Source organism: Gopherus evgoodei, chromosome 9 (genome assembly GCF_007399415.2).
Source record: "Gopherus evgoodei ecotype Sinaloan lineage chromosome 9, rGopEvg1_v1.p, whole genome shotgun sequence".
Classification (NCBI taxonomy): Eukaryota; Metazoa; Chordata; order Testudines; family Testudinidae; genus Gopherus; species Gopherus evgoodei.
This window is the reverse complement of record NC_044330.1, coordinates 87,241,083-87,259,346: the sequence shown is the minus strand read 5'-3', so window position 1 is coordinate 87,259,346 and position 18,264 is coordinate 87,241,083. Positions and strand designations below refer to the sequence as shown.

At 43.7% G+C, this 18,264-nt stretch overlaps 1 protein-coding gene across 3 annotated transcripts in view; it reads right to left on the bottom strand.

Annotated features, from left to right (window-relative positions):
- The window catches only part of LOC115657414 (vascular endothelial growth factor receptor kdr-like), a 176,628-nt gene that overhangs the window by 82,958 nt on the left and 75,406 nt on the right, over positions 1-18,264 (bottom strand). For all 3 annotated transcript variants that reach the window (XR_004001972.1, XM_030575231.1, XM_030575232.1), the window contains exons 5-9: positions 16,337-16,499; positions 14,425-14,561; positions 12,376-12,556; positions 11,093-11,210; positions 8,132-8,307 (exon numbers count right to left, since the gene is read on the bottom strand). Coding sequence is in view for 2 of the 3 variants with exons in the window: in XM_030575231.1 (XP_030431091.1) it covers positions 8,132-8,307; positions 11,093-11,210; positions 12,376-12,556; positions 14,425-14,561; positions 16,337-16,499 (775 nt within the window). In the remaining variant the exon portion in view is untranslated. The remainder of the gene's footprint in view (positions 1-8,131; positions 8,308-11,092; positions 11,211-12,375; positions 12,557-14,424; positions 14,562-16,336; positions 16,500-18,264) is intronic.

Sequence of the window (18,264 nt, the reverse complement as noted above, 5' to 3'; positions counted from 1 at the left end):
AGTTGCTCCTACACCAGTCCTGTACCCTTGCAGGGGGTGGGGTGTAATCTCCAAGTACACTTCATTCCTGACCAGCAGCACCTCCTGCTGTCCTACACCTTGACCCTATAGCTCCACAGAGATCTGTTACTGCACCTCAGCCCTCTCCATCTGCTCTGTTGGCCGCCTTTCCTCCTGAGCTGAGTTTTCTCAATTTAATCAGAAGTCAAACCTTAAACATTTTCTGTTTTGTGGCCACATTTCAAATGCACAATGTTCAAGTAGATTTAAAACTCATCAAGATGGGGTTTTCCTCTTTTCTAGTTTAAACTGTATTTCTAGCTCCTCTTTGCTAAGGGTGTAACTGGCGGGGTGGGAGCTGACCTGAATAACTAAAGACTTCCCTGCTGCTGTGCAGTGAAGAGCAATCAAAAGCAGCTGCACTTACTGTAAATTTCAAATTGATCCAATTGATGTAAATTTCACCTTCCTTTCCCATGCTGCATTTAGGCCTTAAGCATTAGAGAGGCAAATGATTTGTAGACAGGTTGGGCCACTGACCCCAACCATTCCCCACTCAGTGAAAGAGACTGTATCTTTATTTTATGCCAGGAGTTATTGTATGTACTAAGAGTGTTCCTATGGGGTCAGACGCTCCTCCTGCCTCCTGAGAAACCCACACCTGCCTGCCTGCTAAGTTTGAGGAGGTGGTAATGGAGTATTTCCCCCATAGCAGAATGCTCCAGTGATCTCTAGTTTCAAGAACCTGTGACTGAAATGATCCTCAAACACTTGCCCCCACTAGTTGCTGAACTGAGATCTAAACTCCTTACACACTAGGCACTGTTATTGATTGATTTTACTCATTAATCACAGGACTGATCCAGCAAAGCACTTAAACAGATGCTTGAGTCTGGGTTTGAACAGGTGATCTAGATACATATTCATTATATATTTATACTTATTTTCTTTCCGAAGAAGAAACTTGCACATGCGTACATAGAGAGAGAGAGAAAGAGGAAAAATCAAAAACATTTTGGGCCGCCTTCCATTCAAGGTTTTCAAAACACTTTACAAACACTGAGGCCTTGCAAGCCACCTCTGAAGTAGATAAATATTATTGTCCCCAGTCTACATCTGACAGGGCTAGAGAGACTTGCCCAAAGTCCCACAATGAATAGAACCCAGGAGTGCTGATTATCAGGCTCCCACCCTGATGTCTAGAGCACATTCCCTGTTGTTCCTTTGGAACACGTTGGTTTGGAACATGAGGGCAGGGCTGGGAGGGTGGACTAACTGGACAAGAAATTCATCCATTTTCTTATACTGCACAGCCAAAGATTTAAAAAGTTGTAGAGAGTTTTAACTCTCCAAGGAGAGTCCTGTGGTAAAACCACAGACAACTTTTTGGCTTTTTTTGCCTTTTAAGATGACTTTTAGATGAATTTTCTCTCTCTTAATTCTCTAATAAGGAGAATATCTCTCTCTTTCCCCAGCTCCACCCCAATAACACCCCTGTAACAGCTCTGCTTTCCGCCTTTGATTGACTTAGCCAACTTTCTGGAAATTGAGTTTTTTCTTGTTTCCTTTTTTTGCTAAGCAGAGTTCAAAAGCAAAGTGCTCAATGCTGATCCGCTTAATTGTTCCCAGAACATGCAATTTTAGCTCTCCAGATTTTCAAGGATTGGCACTGTCAGCCAGCCTGCTTTTCTAAAGGAAAAGGCACAAGTTAATCTACCTGCAGGGTTGCCTGGAGGGGTGAGGTGGGAGGGGGTCATTTAAACAACATGCTGCTGCCCCCACCTCCCTGCTGTTAGAACTGGAGAGACGCTGCTTCAATAAAAAGCCGGGAGGAATGCTTAGGATATTTTGGCAAAACTCAACCAGTCCCCAGTTCCCCCTTCCTAAAATTGCTTTGGCTACTTCCAACAAAATGTGCTCCCAGGAGAGCACAGAGGGCTAAGTGGAGGGTTAGAGTAGGAAGCTGGCAGCATGTGGGGATCACATTATATTAGTGAGAAAATTACTCATAATTTGCTGATAATTAGTGGAAGTTTGCCTAGCGACTTTTTTTTTCTCCTTTTTTGATTCACTTTCTCACAATGCAATAAATGTCAGTAGGTGTCATCTCCCACCACCACATCTGACAGTGGAAATTCCCCATTTGAGGGAAAAGATGGGCAGACATCTAACGTACCGATTCTTTTACTTACTTTTCTATTCTAAAGCAAGCATCCCCTCCACCATGGCCCACACCCAATTAAGCAATACAGACAATACGGAGGAGGAAAGGGATGCAATCCAATCCACACGCTGTGGGCTTGGACAGGATTTCATCAGAAACAATGGGGCCCCTCTATTTTTGTAGTTTGTGTTTCTAGTTTGCTTAGCTGGCCCAGAAGATGGAAAACAATCACTTCTGTTTCAGCTTTGCCTGGACGGCTGCTCCTCCAAAGTGATAGAAAAGCAATGGCTTTTTTGGAAATCCAGATGCTAAGGTGAGGGATGCATTAGTCACACAGATGAAGAGATGGATGGATGATAGCAAGATATTGTTTCATTTTAGAGGACCCTGCTTTCACATGTTTGTCTTGGTCCTCCTAATTCATTCTTCATTTGGGATGTAGTAATAATAGCAAGGAAGTGTGCGTTTTCCATGGGCCCCTTACAGCAGTACAACAACGTCAAATTTAGAGTGACTTCAATGGGAGTTCCACGCACCTATGACCTGATTTAGAGCTAACTAAAGTCAGAGGGAGTCTTTCCATTGACTAAATGGAGCATTGGATGAGACCTATCACACTGGACTTCTCTTCCCCTGTGGTCTGATACAAATTGAATTGGCTGATCTTCACGGCCTGATGAAGGCTCATTTCTTTCCCTAGGCTTTTGCCTATGGGGCTTGTGGTTAGGATGAAGTCCTGTCTATTTACCTTGAGGAATGTCATTTATTTTATGCAAATAGCTGGCCTGGGAGGAGATTATATACCGTGGTCCAACCCAGCCTGAGTTCATGAGCCTGTATGCAGATGCTTAAGTTTATAAGTATAAGGCATAAAAGTGATGAGTGGGACAGGGAACCAATTCATGCATGAATGAGAATGCTAGGCACCGTCGCCACGCAGCACCTGCCTAGTGCCAGGAGCAAAGTCTAACACAGCAGTGCATAGCTGAACACCTCATTAGCACAACAAGGATCATGCATAAGCCAGTGTCTGTGCACGCGTGCACTCTCCACCCCCCCCATCCCGTCCTCATTTCACTCTGAGGGTGTGGGTGTGTAAGGAGCCTGAGAATTACTACCACTCAGTGTTGAGGAGCTATTCCAAGGGCTTCATCTTGCACTCAGACACAACCTTCACTCAATCTGCCTTCCCTGCTAGGCATCACACCAGGGCTGGCAGGACCAAGGACTGTACAGTAAAGCTAATTCCGGTTGAAGGGAGCCACACTGAGCGAATGCAATATCTGCTAGGAAACACTAGAGGGAGTTTAGAAAAGGAGTCAGATGAGAGCAGGATAGGGGAGAGGCAAGATAATGGTGGGTTATTTCTCCCATTTTGTGAGTTAACCTAAAGTCTCCAGTACAATCTGCCCTCAAAATATGATGGCAAGAGGCTACTGCCTGTGGCAGAAAGGGCCCAGCAAGAAGCCTGATAAATCCAGATTATTTGTGCGAGCGTGAGAATGAAATGCAGCCTGCTTGACCATAAATAGATCTCTCCTCCCCCTTTGCATTGTAGTCTAGCCTAGAATACCGTTTTTCTCCCACATTTTTCATTCTTGGCTGGCTCAGAGGTGCAGCCGCCAGCTGTTTGCTAGGATCACCCTTTTCCCTTGCTCCCTCCCCTCCAAATTCTTCAGGACATTATTCTCTTGAAGTTTTGGCTCGCAATAAGAATTTAATCAAACAAAACAAAATCACAGCAACCCGCCGCTTCTTGGACAGTGTTTGATGTGTAAATATGTAAAGAAGGAACATTCTGGAAAGGAGATCAGCTACCTCCTGGAGACTCAAGAGTCCTACCCTGAGCCAATGAGACCCGGCAAGGGGTGTGTGTGTTCCTGGGAGATTAAATTCCATCTGCCTCCAGGGGTGGTGGGAAAATGGGTGGCCAGTGGCATAAACTAAGGAGGGACTCACTTCTTAAAGGGGGTTTTCTTGAATGGTAGTGGGAGCCTATTGGTCATTCATTAACAGGCCAGTCAACAATTGCTTGTTTTCGGTTGTGGCGTTTCTGCATGCTGTCAGCCTAGTTCTCATTGAAGTCTGTCATGGGAACTTAGATGTAGTGGGAGCTACGATGCACAATCTGCTTGTGCCAGCTTGTGGTGAGCTGACGCCTGGCCTGTAGCTCTGCTTCTCTCTTGCCAGTTGTGGATTCTATGGCCACCTCAGACTCGGGGGAAAATAGCTGGTGATGTTGTACTTGGTACTATTGTGCACCTCTCTGTGTGCACTTTATGCCCTAACTATTCTGATTGCTGCAGTATAAGTGTAAAGACCACACCTCCAAAGATAGACTGCAGGAAAAGATACGCACTCTTCCCACTGAAGTGGTACAAAAACAGTGTCCCAGCATGACACTGCATTGCTGAAGATGCCATCTTTCAGAGGGGATGTAAAACTGAGGCCCTGATCATTGTGTTCACTACAAATCCAGAGAGATTTCTGATGAAGTGTGTCAATCCCTGTGTTCAAATTCCAGCTCCAGTAATGACATTCCACCTGCAGTTCCAATTAGAGACATTAATAGGGGTGAGGAATAGCTTGCTAAACCCATGGTTGTGAGTTCAATCCTTCAGGGGGCCGTTTAGGGAGCTGAGATAAAAATCAAGGGGTTGGACTAGATGACCTCCTGAGATCCCTTCCAACCCTGATATTCTGTGATCTCTGTTCCCAAAACATTGCCATTTCCAGGTCAGAGGCAGCTGTGAGTCCATCCTGGGCCAGGGGATCCATTCCCTGTATAAAGTGCCATAGAGTTTTTTGGCATCCTACTGGATGGAAGACCCAACATATAACTATCTACTGAAACTCTCAGCAATTTATCCCTATTTAGAAGGTAGTGAACAATAAGCAATAAGGAGTCAGGTGATTTATTTAGGAGTTTCAAATACTGCTTAGTAAAGATTCAAGCTAACAAAAGCCCCACATTTAATTTCTTTGGCGAATGAGTTACAAATGTCCAGATCTGACAATGGAATGGACCCTACACTCTAACTGAAAATGAGATTCAGGTTCTAGTTCAAGATCAAAATGTTCTTTTTCGATCTACATGTGCCCAGATAAGGTTGGCCAAAATAATCTTCTCCTTTAATTCAATACTTGAGCTAAAGTGTGCTGTGTAAGTTCATGAGGCCACGAGTCCTAGGCAGTGGGGACTGGCGAAGGCAGGGCTGATTTGATGGGAGTTTTGTGTAAGTCATATCCATGGCAAGGCTCGTTTCCTCACTACTTGCAGCTGCCATATTCAAAACAATTGTGCTCTTTGCCAGATACTTTTCTGTGAACATTCTTCATCTCTGGGATGATCTTTTGTTACCAAAAAAGAAACACCTGCTGTTTTTTCCCCTTGCCTGTACATGAAACATCAGTCTGCACTTTACCAATCAGCAATATTTCTGGAGCTTTTGGACTTGCTGTATCATGATTAATGGCATTTTTTCACTGCAATAATTATTCCTGGTTAATGCCTTCTGTTGAGTTGATCTCTGACAAAGGCTAACAATGCACATAAGGCTGTGTGTGTGTGTGTGTACAGTGTACTTGTGCATAACATACAAAGATGAAAATATGCATAAAACAGCTAATAGCCATAGATGGCTGAATCCTGCAGAAACATCTTTTCCTTGGCTACCCATGAGCAGTTGTGCACACAGAGGTTTGTTTGTATAAATGTTGGGGGAATGACCATTCTTCATCTGAACACCCTTTTCCACATGCAAGCAAGGAGACAGGCATCGACAAGAGTATTGATTATTCATTGTTCTTTACGCAATCTTTTCCAGTTCAAAATGTATCATCCAGCCAGGAAGGAGAAACCATACCATGTGACCAAGATGACCAGTCATACATGAAGAGTAACCAATGTAGCACACACTCAGACTGAACACTGCAAGAATAACTGCTAAGCTGAAAACGATCCATTCATACTACTCTACTAACAAACAGAACGGCAGCAACTGGGATTAACTCACGAACAATGTGCTCCAAATAACCGTTCAATAGAGGAAGAATAAAAATCACAGAAACCAGACTGGAAAAGACCTACCAAGACATCTAGTTCATCTCTTTGCTAGTGTAGGATTGTTCTCTACATATATATTTAGTGAAGGGTTGGAATAGAGTAGACTACATATTTTTGGGGACCAAGACTTATGGTGAAATCCTGGCCCCACTGAATACAAAGGGAGTTTTGCCATTGACACCAATGGGGTCAGGATTTTATCCTTAGTGTCTCTTTATTCCTTTCCTTACTTATCAGGCAATGCTCCTTTGTGAAGGGTGAAATAAGAACTGCACAATGGCTGGAAGTTGTGGGGCATTGCAGTGCACATGCCACACAATAATGGAATATTTTTTGGCATAGAGAGAAAAAATAATAATAAAGAGAAGGGGGAAAAGCATTCACTATTGAAAAGAGAACAAAGCAGCATCAGTAACTTTTTCTTTGTTACAGCCTGACTGAAACTCAGGAAGCACAAAAGAAAGCCAAGCTAACTTTCACTAAATTCTTATTCTCCTTCGTGATTCAGTCTCTCTCTTCCACCAAGCTAAATGGCATAGAAGTGAGGTGGCAAGGCAGTGGATGCACAATGGGATAACAATGGCCCCTTTTTCCACCTCCCAAGAGATGGAGATTAATAAATGTCATTCATGTATCTATCTCTTCATCTGTCTCAAAACCCCCATCAAGGCACATAGCTTGCTTCTGCTTTCCCGGGACTCTCTTGAAAATGAATGTCTAGAGAAGGATGATTAATAGACACTTGAGACATAGGAGTGGGCCTTTTCCTCTTCTTTCAGGCTGTTCTTCACTGCTTTGTCTAGACTAGTTTGAAATATACCAAGGGATGGAACTTCTGGTACTTTTCTTGGGAAACTAGTTCCCAGGCTAATAGAGTTCACTTTTTTGGAATTTCTCTCCCCGCAATATTAAGCCAAAATTTTCCTTTGTTCACTTTCAAACTATTGCTTTTCTCCACACAGTGCCATGATAGTGATCATAGAGAGAGGGAAAATATCCTAAGCTCTCTGTGCCTTAGGTGTAATGGTTCATTGGCAACTTGACACATCTTGCTTGTCACGTTGCCATTCTGGCATGTATGTTAATTGCATTAAGCATAGATAGCCATGGAGTGACACTGAGCATGTCTTGAGTGTGTCCACTTCAGGGTGACCATCCATGGCCAGACAATCTGCAATGTGAATTCTCTGTAGGGTGAAGAACCACAGCCAAAGACTGTGGTATATGGTGACCATCCATTACCAGACACTCTGCGATATGTGTTACATAGCAGCCTATGATGCAGTTGCAAGATACATTTTAATACAAGATGACCAGACACTGTGGATTATTTGTTACATATACATTTTTCTACAGTGACCAGAGCAATCTGGAATGTCAGGCCCAGTTCTAAAAGTGCCCCCCACTATCTTAGGGCAATGTGGACTGGAACCGATCAGCATTCCCTTTTAGATTGAATTGGTTCTTGAATGAACTGCCACTGTCCATGCATGCACTGGGTCAGTACCTCATAACCCTACAAAGTTTATGCAGGATGTGTTCTCCACTCCCACATACTTCAAGGTAATCCCCAGGAAAACCCTTCAGGAGCACACAATCATCTTTAGAGGGGACCCACAGACCTGGAATTAAGTGTTGCTTTTGCAACAGGGCAGCCCTCACCTTCCCACCTCTGAGGAACTCTCGTCTGCCCTTATCCAGCAGTACTGCCTTGCCCTAGCCTGAATTCTGAAAAAACTGGGCAGCCTATGTTGGAGCTCTATGAGTCTGACATCATATCAGTTAAACAGAGAGAAATGTCAAAGACTGATCAATGTTCCCGCTTGGCCGGGTGAGCAAAATGGCATCGTAAGTGAAATGAGAGAGAGCAACAGAATTATTTGGAAACATCAGATGCTTACCTGTCACTACTAGCTGGATGGTGAGGTTCTCATACAGACCATGTTTAGTGTTGCTCAGGACTATGGTGTAGTTCCCAGCATGCTTTGGTCTCAAATCCCTTATGGCCAGCTTGTACTTCATTGGATCTGCTACATAACAAGTGTGGTTCTCCTTGATTGGCTTGCCATCTTTATACCTGTTTTGAAGAGCGAGGGAAGTTCAAACAAAGACGGTCAGCACTCCATGCAGGCAAGCCCTACACAGAAGAGGGGCTAGCCATTTTCCAAATTCAGATTTAACTAGGTGTTATTGCTGTCCTATGGGAATATCTGTAGGGAATCCCAATCTGCCATCAGTGCTTAAACTGAAAAAACTAACCTTACATGCATTCCCCTTACCCATCCTCACCAAACTGATGGGAATACATTGGCTTCTTCCCCCTCCCTCATATTTTAGCCAGCAGCAGTGAAAAGAGATGATCGGAAAGTTGCTCATTCTAGGACTCTCTGTGGTGTAAGTAACTGGCCTCTGTATTGAGAGCACCACTTGAACACACAAACCCTGGGTCACATACTCAACAGTGTGAGTCCACCATTGCACAAGTGAGTTTCTAGGTGCTTTAAACTGAGATGGACACATGCGAACAACAGCTGCATGTGCAAATTGGGTAGACAACTAACCCTCTGATGAGCATAACAAATATGCAGTGCAAGTGTAGCAATGTGCACAGCAAATTGTGGATTTCCAAAAACTTGGGCCAACAGTTTTGGAGTAAGTAAATTAAGGGAACAGATTATAATTAACTGTTATTATTGCAGTGGGTGTGCATGGCCCCTTACAGCACTGGAACAGCCAAAGTCTGTGCCTCAGGCGCTTACAATCAATTTAAAGGTGACTGACGCCACTTTGAAAATGTGGCTGTATACATGCAGGGGATGTTTTTTTATTCTATTTGGACAGATATTCTTAAAATCTGTTTCCTCCCAGGGAGCATTTGTGATCTTGAACCTTCACCAACAAAGAGTGGGGTTGAAGAATCTGAATCAGGTTCCTCTAGTTCATAGATAAAACCACCTGCAAGTAGAGGTGATGTTGTTTGGATGCTTTCGGACTTCAGATATTTGATGGGGCAAGACACTACAACCCACAGGTCAGGCTGATGAACTTCTCAGGGACTCCAGCTGGAGAAATGTGACTGTGTTCAGCCTGAGAGTTTTGAAAGTCTCCTGGACAGTAATTTAAACAACTGCACTAACGAGGACTCCAACATCAACATCTCACTGCTGCAGCATAGAACACACAGGGCAGACAATGTTGGTGGTCTTAGACTACTCCCAAATATGGGAATTTCCTTTCTCAACCTCTGCATGAAGTATGACTATTGCTGTAGAAAGAAAAGGGGAAAGTCTCCACTTCATCACATAAAATATCCCCAGCTCTTCAAAAAGCACCCCCAGCAACAGCTGGCTAATTTCTCTTATGATTTGAATTGAACCTCATGGAATTTCATACAATTTTACTATTTAAAAACAAAACAACCTCCCAAACTGTACCTACTCCTCCTGCAGTCTGCCAATCCTGCCACTGAGTCACTTGGACTCAGCACTTCTTGTTGGCCAACCAAAAGTGCATTGTGGAGGGGCCAACTCACCACAGCTTCATGGCAAGGTACGCTGAGCGTGGCAGAGGGCTTTCACAGATCTGAGCGTGCTTTTGAGCAGCTGTCTGGTTTCTAGGCAATGGAGTAGGGGATAGAATGCTGGTGGTCTTTGCCAACATTTCCCCCCACCATAAAAAGGACAGACAGGAAGGGGAGGGAGAGGGGAGAAAGAAGTCAAAGGGGAGATGATGGAAGTTAGTGCCTCCTATGGTTGTTGAAGTGCTGCATATTGTATTAAATAGTGGGGTGTTTTAGTCATACTGGAGTAGCCTTTGATTGTCCCACAGGATTTTGCCATGATTCCCCTTTGTTTGCTTTCTGTGTGTGTGTAGGGGTGTGATGGATGCCACATTCTTGGCATTGGTGGATTGAGGGGAGACATGGTGGAGTTCTGTGGAACCATCAGATGATATTGCTTGAGCCACTTAATTGAATACATAGGGGGAACAAAGGCCATAATAAAGTTCACCTGTTGCAGCACTGGCCATGAAGGACTTTCTTGCATTGACAGAGGAAGGTCTAATAGGTCTTTTGCCTTTCCCGCATCTATGATTTCATGAAGCATTCTAGAAACATTTGAGCTCTATTCTATTTTGGGATGATTCTGCGGATGTATCAGTATTTCCTGCATGCCCCTTGCTTCGTTTTATTTTATTTTTTTTATTACTGTCTAAAAAACAGGATCTTCAGAGATCATCTGGTCCTGACTCCCCACCTGCAACCAAAGTCCTAACCCTGTGCAGCTGGCAGCTGCAGAAAGTATTCCCAAATGGATTAGACTTCAGGTGGGGAAGCAGTGGCAGGAGCAGATAAACATTTCTGTAAAAAGATCCACTTTCAGGAGAATGTCCTTAGTCATAAATGAACAGAGAGAAAAAAACATGAGCTGAAGTGGCAGAAGTTCTCATGCAGAAAATGTTTCTCACAGCTTTCCGGGAGGCACTGGCTCCTTTTAAGCTCAGCTCTGCTAATGGTAACACTGACAATGCTCTCTTCTACTTTTCTGTCTGTGGTTCTCAGTGTGTTATGGGCACATGACTGAGCGGATCCTTGCATTTCTGCTATGGGGTAGGGATGTATCATTATTCCCAGGCTGTCAGTGCAGAAACTGAGGGGTGAAGTGACTTGCCCAAGATCATATCACACAATGAGTCTGTGGCAGTGCTGATAATAGAACCCAGATTTCATTGTTTCCTAGACCAGCAGTTTAGCCACCTCGCTATGTTGTCTGCCATGTCTGAAGCAAGTGGCCGTAATATCTTTTCTTATCCCTTTCAGAAGATCACATTTTCCTGATCCTGCACAAGAGGTTGATACTCACCAGGTAACACTGGGGCGGGGAAAGGCATCCACCTTCACAGCTAGTTTCAGTAACTTATGTCCTGCTACCCCCTCGTAGTAGGGTCCTTTCTTATAGGAAACTCTCAGGAAAGCTTTGTCTTAAACAAATATTTAAAAAAAAAAGTCATACCATGGAAAATTCTTGTCAGGCTATAAATACTTGCAGCCCTAAATACAATGTGCTCTGGCATGGGTTGCAGCATGGTAGATCAGGAGAAGCTACAGACAATTGAATGGAATGACAAGCTGCCAGTAAGCGTCAGCCATAGCTGTATCTGTTCTGTACACATGTACCAGAACTAGAGGCAGGCTCTCGCCGCACATTTCGGTTCTAGTGGCAGTGGTGGCCATTTAAAAAATTAACCACCCCCAACAGCTACTACACAATGGTATCTGACGATAACCCACGTTATCCATGGAATGGGAAATATTTGCAATAACTGGGGCCTCTCTTGACAAAGGTTGATTTTTTTCACCTCAAAGAGCCAGATTTTCGAGGGCAGAGCCCCCACTATGGGGGGCCAGACTTTCAGAGGTGCTCAGCACCCAATTTGCTTAGCTCTTTTGAAAATCTGGTCCCAGCTGGGGACGCTGACGCTTTTGAAAATGCTGGCCTACCCATACACAAAGCCAGTGTGACCCCCTGTGATATAAGTGACTCATGACTAAATAGATGAATTCCAGTACATCCCATTTTCAGAAGTTTACTCTTTTCAAAAACATATGAGGATAAAAACAGCTAAACCAGAACAAATTAATGTCTCTACTGTCCCATATCCTGTTGCTAACAAAGACCAGTACTGCGTGGTTAAGCAGAAGACATAACCTTCCCATAACATTATAATACATTTTGTTGAAAACATTTCTTCCTGACCCCATATCAGTGATGGGCAACCTGCAGTCCCTCAGGTTAATCCGCTGGTGGGCCACCAGACAGTTTGCTTTTATTTGCACAGCCACTTCCCGCAGCTACCATTGGCCGGGAACAGTTAACCGCAGCCACTGGGAGCTGCGGGAGGCCCTGCAAATGGAAACAAACTGTCTGGCGGCCTGCCAGTGGATTACTCCGATGGGCCGCTTGCAGCCCGCGGGCCTCAGGTGGCCACCACTGGTTTATGTCCTAAAGCTTGAGGACTGATAGGCCATTCTTGTGACTGTATACTAGCTGGTGTCAGTGCTAATGGACACCTACATATTAAATGTGTCCATCTCCTTAACAGTCCTGCTTCCCAGACACTATTCTGATTTAGATACAGAACTTACTGTATACTGTGACTGTTACATTGGCCTTCAGTATCATTACATTGGTCTCCAGTCCTGTTACGTTGACTGCTCTGCATATATACAAGCCAGTGTCTTCCATGGTAACATTCTGGATGGTCAGGTTACTGAAGGCTTTATATACCACCTGACTTTTGTTCAAAGTTCGTGTAGGCTTATGATCCTGGGTGACAGAAGAAAGAGAAAAAGAAAAGGGTCAACTTTTTGCTTATTCTGTTTCAAATACCCTTCAATTAAGAGATATAAACTCCAAAGACTTCGGCTGAAACATTTACACTTTCCCCACAGAGAGTAGGCAGGGGTAGCTCCATGTTTTTTGCAGCCCCAAGCATGGCAGTCACGCAGATTCGGCAGCATTTCTGTGGGTGATCTGCCGGTCCTGCGAGCCGAATTGCTGCTGAAGCCGTGGGACAGTCAGACTTCCTGCAGGCATGCCGCTGAAGGCTGCCTGACTGCTGCCCCGAGAGCTTTTAATATCCATAGACCTATAAACTAATGAAATCAAGTAGCTCTTCACTAGTACCAAGCAAGTGGGTAAATCCGTGGACAGAACCAATCAGGAGCTAAAATCTTGACCCTGTTGAAATCAATGGCAAAGCTCCCATTGACTTCTGTAGGGCCAGGATTTCACCCATGTTATTTTGGGACTCCCAGCTGTAGTGTACATTTAATTCTTGGTCAGTATCAGTCTGTCTGGGGAAGAAAAATTAATATGTTAAATAGTAAAAGATCTATTTAGTAACCACATCCCAATGGAAAAGCCCTATAGAACCTAATACAGAATTGTAAATTTCAATAGAAATTTTGACTCTATAAAATTTAATAGGGATGTGTACACGTCCTACATAGAATTCTAGCGGATGGTTCAAGGAAAGACAATAGAAAGATCAACTTCTATTTCATTCTATAGATTTCAAAAAGAAAATTCTGTAGAATCACAGTGGTATCATCCTGATAAAATTCAATAGGTATTTCCAACCCAGGCTGTAGTTTTTGTTATTTTTCTTTTCTTTTCTTTTTAAAAAATTTTCTTTCACTAGTTTTGCCAAGAAACCTTTTGAGGTGTCCCAAGTCATTAGATAACATGGAACATTCTTGTTTTCTGTGCAAGGCTGCAGAAACCCAGAAATCATCGAATGTAGGGGTTTGTACAGGACAGAAATGGAATATTTTTTAAATTGTATTGAATTGGGACACCGATCTTTGGGCTCTTTCTCGGCAAGGAGAACTTTTAGAATTGCTGCTTCTTAGAAATACTTATTAACCCTATTGTTAAGAGCTGTTAGTTTTAGGGCTCAATCCACATGCCGCTGCCAGTGACTTAAATGAGAATGCAGGGCACTCAGCAGCTAGCAAGAGCAGAGATTTAATTAGGGATGAATGAACCAACCCTGAACAAGACTTGATACTACACAGGCTTCACCCCTGTGATTCCCAAGAGGGTGCTGAAGGGGCTTAGCACCTCGCAGGAAGTCTCAGCACTCTTACGGGTCAAACCCCAAATGTCCCCCCTGCCCTACACTCCACTAGCAGAGCCTGAATCCTCACTTAGAACCTGAATCAAATTTTTAGTGAGTCTTGAGAAAAGCCATTTAGTTTTTGATTCATTTTTATACAGTGCACAGATGCCTAGATTTATGGATAGTTGAATGATCAGACAGTCTGCTACATCTGCGGCTGCTCGATTCCCTGTTGTCAGCTAGGATCATACGGGGGGCTGAAGTATGTGGGAAAGGCTATTCTTTCCCCGCAGAAGCAAAAATTCCTGGTGATGTTGCAAAAATCCAGTGAGGAGATTTGCAGCCCAATTTTGCCAAACCAAGAGGCTCAGAGAGTTCACACAAGCATCCTGGGTTTTCAGCTCATCTGAACTGAAAAGACAGTCATTTGTGGCTCTCTCATTGCTTGTTTTAAGAATGACAAATAAAAGCAAAATTAGGACTTACTAAACCATAAGAACAGAACTTTCATTTCCATACAGTTGACTACTGTAATCCAACCAGAGGCAGCCTTAAATTGTCAGCTACTCACTCTCCCACTAGGATACTGCCATTCAAATTCAATCCGTCCATTGGGAAAGGTCTCTGCGCTGCATTCCACGTTGAGGGTATCTCCGACCAACAGCTTTCTGGGGTTTGCTTTCAGAGCCAGGTTCTGTATTCTGCTCTCTGAAAATGAAAAGAACAAAGGTAAAACTTCACGCTAATCTGCTTCAACTGAATTTAAGAGGAGACCCAAATTCCAAATCCTTCTCAAGATCTTGCACCTCCTGTGAGGACTGTAGGAAATTAGCCTGCTACTGACCTCGGTGGGAGCTGCTGGGCACTCAGGCACTTTTGAAAATAAGATCACTTATGTAGGAACCTTAATCTCATTGGTCTATTGTCTGGGTTATGCAGGAGGCCAGACAGGATGATTGTAGTATGTTCCCTTCTGGACTTAAACTCTTCTTTACTCCTTCATTTGGGACTCCAGCTCTCGATCACTGGCCACATAATCACACTGATATCGTCCTTGTTCGTACTCTCTTCATCCCTGCCTAGGCTGCAATTTTCAAAAGTGACTAGTGCCGCTGGGTGCTTCGGTTTGGGGATAATAGAAAAGGGCCTGATTTCCACAAAGTGCTGAGTGCCCGCCCTCTGAAAACCAGCTTCTCTTCACACCGGGCACTCCTAAGCCCCTACTCAAGTTTGAAAATCTTGGCCCTACTGTCTTATTACCCCCTCAATGCATCATGTCTGACGTTAGCTCGTTAAACTCCTTGGGGTAGGGATAACGTCCTTTTATCTACGGTGTGAAGTATCTAGCACACTCCTGAGCACAGTAAGATAGTAAGACTACTACCTCGTTCTTACATGGCACATTGCAAAGGAGGTCAGTACCATTATCACCCCCATTTTATAGCTGGGGAAGCAGAGGTACAGAGATGGCAAGTGACTTGCACATGGTCACACAGCTGGCCACTGGCAGAGCAGGGAATAGAACTCCTCAGTCCAGTCTAGTGCACTATCTACTAAGTCAGGGTGCTTCCCTATTAAAGAGAATAGTGGTGGAACCTACATTGGCCCTTAAGCGGGGGTCCGATGACCTAACAGGCCTTCCTATCTTTGATTCTGTGACATATGTAGCAAATAATTACTTAAAGCACTAAAAAAAGAGCTATCCAGAACCTCCATTTGGCTGCCATACACATTTCCTTGCCTGTTGTTTTAAGCTAAAGCTAATTGTTGAGAAGGGTGCCATGACCTAGTGGAAATGAAGTCACAGTGAACCTTGCCTAGTAAAATTTAAAATTTATGAGGAGGTGAAGAAAATAGACACAAAACAAGGAGCACATTATTAGAAATGGACTCAAATAAAGCCTCAGTCCCAAACCACCTCAGTGTTCAAAATCCAGAGATGACTTCAACAACTGGAGCCCATCTCGAAACACAATGGAGAGCATGTGGTAAAGTGCCAAGAGAAACCAAACAAAAACCATGAGGTTTGCAAATGAGCATTTACATGAGATTTTATATCATGATCTTGTAAGTTCCACAAATACCAGAAATGGGCAGACAAGGCCACTGCTTGGATTTGCATATCCCAAAGCAGTGGTTACTAGAATGTAGGTTCCACTTTATCCAAACCAACAAAGCTTTGGTGGGATTTGAGGAAAATATTCCAGTTCTGTCCCATCTCTACAATGGGCAATTTTTCAAAACCAGGGGTGGATCAGATCCAAGTACTATTTGATCTGAACCACCAAAGCTCAAAGGGGAAGGTGGGTGTACAGAAAATGTTCCAGTTTTGACTCATCTTTAATACATACCAGCTATAAACCCCAAGAGTTAGCTTGGAACTAGGCTAACCAAGGAATAATAACCACAAGCTTAGCACAGCACTAGAATTATTTCTGTTTCACTGAGTAGCAGTTACTGCTCAGCACACAGGGGTCACTCACCCACTTTCTGTGGCATGTAGTAGGATGACGACTCAATTCCGTTTACTTTGGTTGTACACATGAGTATGCCTTTGAAGAAGTGGAAAGGAGGAGAGGGGATGACAAATCCTCTCCTGGGGTCCCACACCATCCTCCAGTAGCTGAACTCTGAAGAAGAAGGAAGCTGAAAAGGAAGAGGTAGATGCAGACTGCTGAGATTTCTCCCTTGCTCACACAGCAGAGAGAAAGGTAGCCATATCTCTTCTTCTTTGGAGACAAGATACATACGTAGCCCATTCAGAATCAATGGTGCAATCTCAAGAGGTACAAACAAGCAAGCCCCTAAGGCAGGAATGATAGCCTTGTGTTTAAGGAGCAGAGCTGGGTTCTATTCTGGACTCCTACAGACTTTGTGTGACGTTAGGCAAATAACAGGTTAATCTGTCAGAGCCTCACTTTCCCCATCTGTGTAATGAGGATAATAATACCAACCTTGTAGGGAGACTTGGGGTTACGTTTTCTGAAGTGACTCAGGCACTTTGGAGCTAACCATAAAAACCTGATGGGAAGTAGGCAGTTTTAGAGAAGAGTATACTGGAGTCTAACTGGACCTATACCAACCATTGGAGGTCGAATGTTATCAAGATTTTGTTCCACTTAAATGACACTGTGAAAAGCACTAACGGGATGAGATTGCCTACAATGGCATGTGGGCCATCTATGACTGCTAATAGCAACAGCTGGAGATGGGGCACTAGATGGGGATGGCTCTGAGTTACCACAGAGAATTTGTTTCCAGGTGTCTGACTGGTGGGTCTTGCCCACATGCTCAGCGTTCAACTGATCACCGTATTTAGGATTGGGAAGGATTTTTCCCCAGGTCAGATTGGCAGAGACCTGAACGTTTTCACCTTTCTCTGCAGCATGGGACACAGGGCACTTCCTGGTTTAAACTAGAATAAATGGTGGATTCTCTGTAAGTTGAAGTCTTCAGATCATGATTTGAGGACTTCAGTAACTCAGCCAGAGGTTAGGGGTCTGTGCCAGGAGTGGGTGAATGAGGTTCTGTGGCCTGCAAAGTGCAGGAGGTCAGACGAAATTATCATGATGGTCTCTTCTGGCCTTAGAATGTAAGAAAATATTAATCAAAAATAAAGGAAATCTAATGAATACTGTACATGAATACAGTATATATACTATGTATATAGATTTTGTATGCCGTACAGCATCCATTTAAGACAGATTAGCCATTTTTAGGTGGGGGATGATGGTATTTTATTGCTAACATGCAATACAGACTCCCCATTAACTAAAAAAACCTCCTGATTTTTAAAAAATCAACCTTGAAAAATTCTGGATTTAAATCGTAGAAAAAAAATTAGGTATGGGAAATCAAACGCTAATGGTGAAGGGGGGTGAGGGTGTGTGGAATGACTGCCACTCACTGAGGTTCACCCATCCATGCCCATTTTACAGCTGGGCTAATGGAGGCACAGGATGGCTAAAGGAGTTGTTCAATATCACACTGTGAGTCTCTGACAGAACCAGGAATAGACACTGGGAGTCTAGACCCCCAATCTCCAGCTCTAACTGCTGGATTAAATGCTAAATTCCATCTCCACCTTTGAGAGCAGAGACTGTTCAGAAGCGGTGGCTGGAAAGGAAGTAACTCTAGATGACAGTATAACAAAGGCTTGGGATGACCACAGAGCACCTGCAGTTGCCTCGTAATAACTAACAGTGTGCCTACTCCCCAGAGAAAAGAAAGGTGCTAGTGTTTATAATGTGTCTTTCAAAACTAAATCAAGAGGAGAGTTTCACCAAGGAAGTTTTGGATTTTCATGAGCCAGCACAACAAGTGGGAACATCGCTCATGACATAACTAGTCCTGCTATTGTTCTTATGACTGGGCTGCACTTGATTTAATTTTCTGTACCTAACAAGGAATG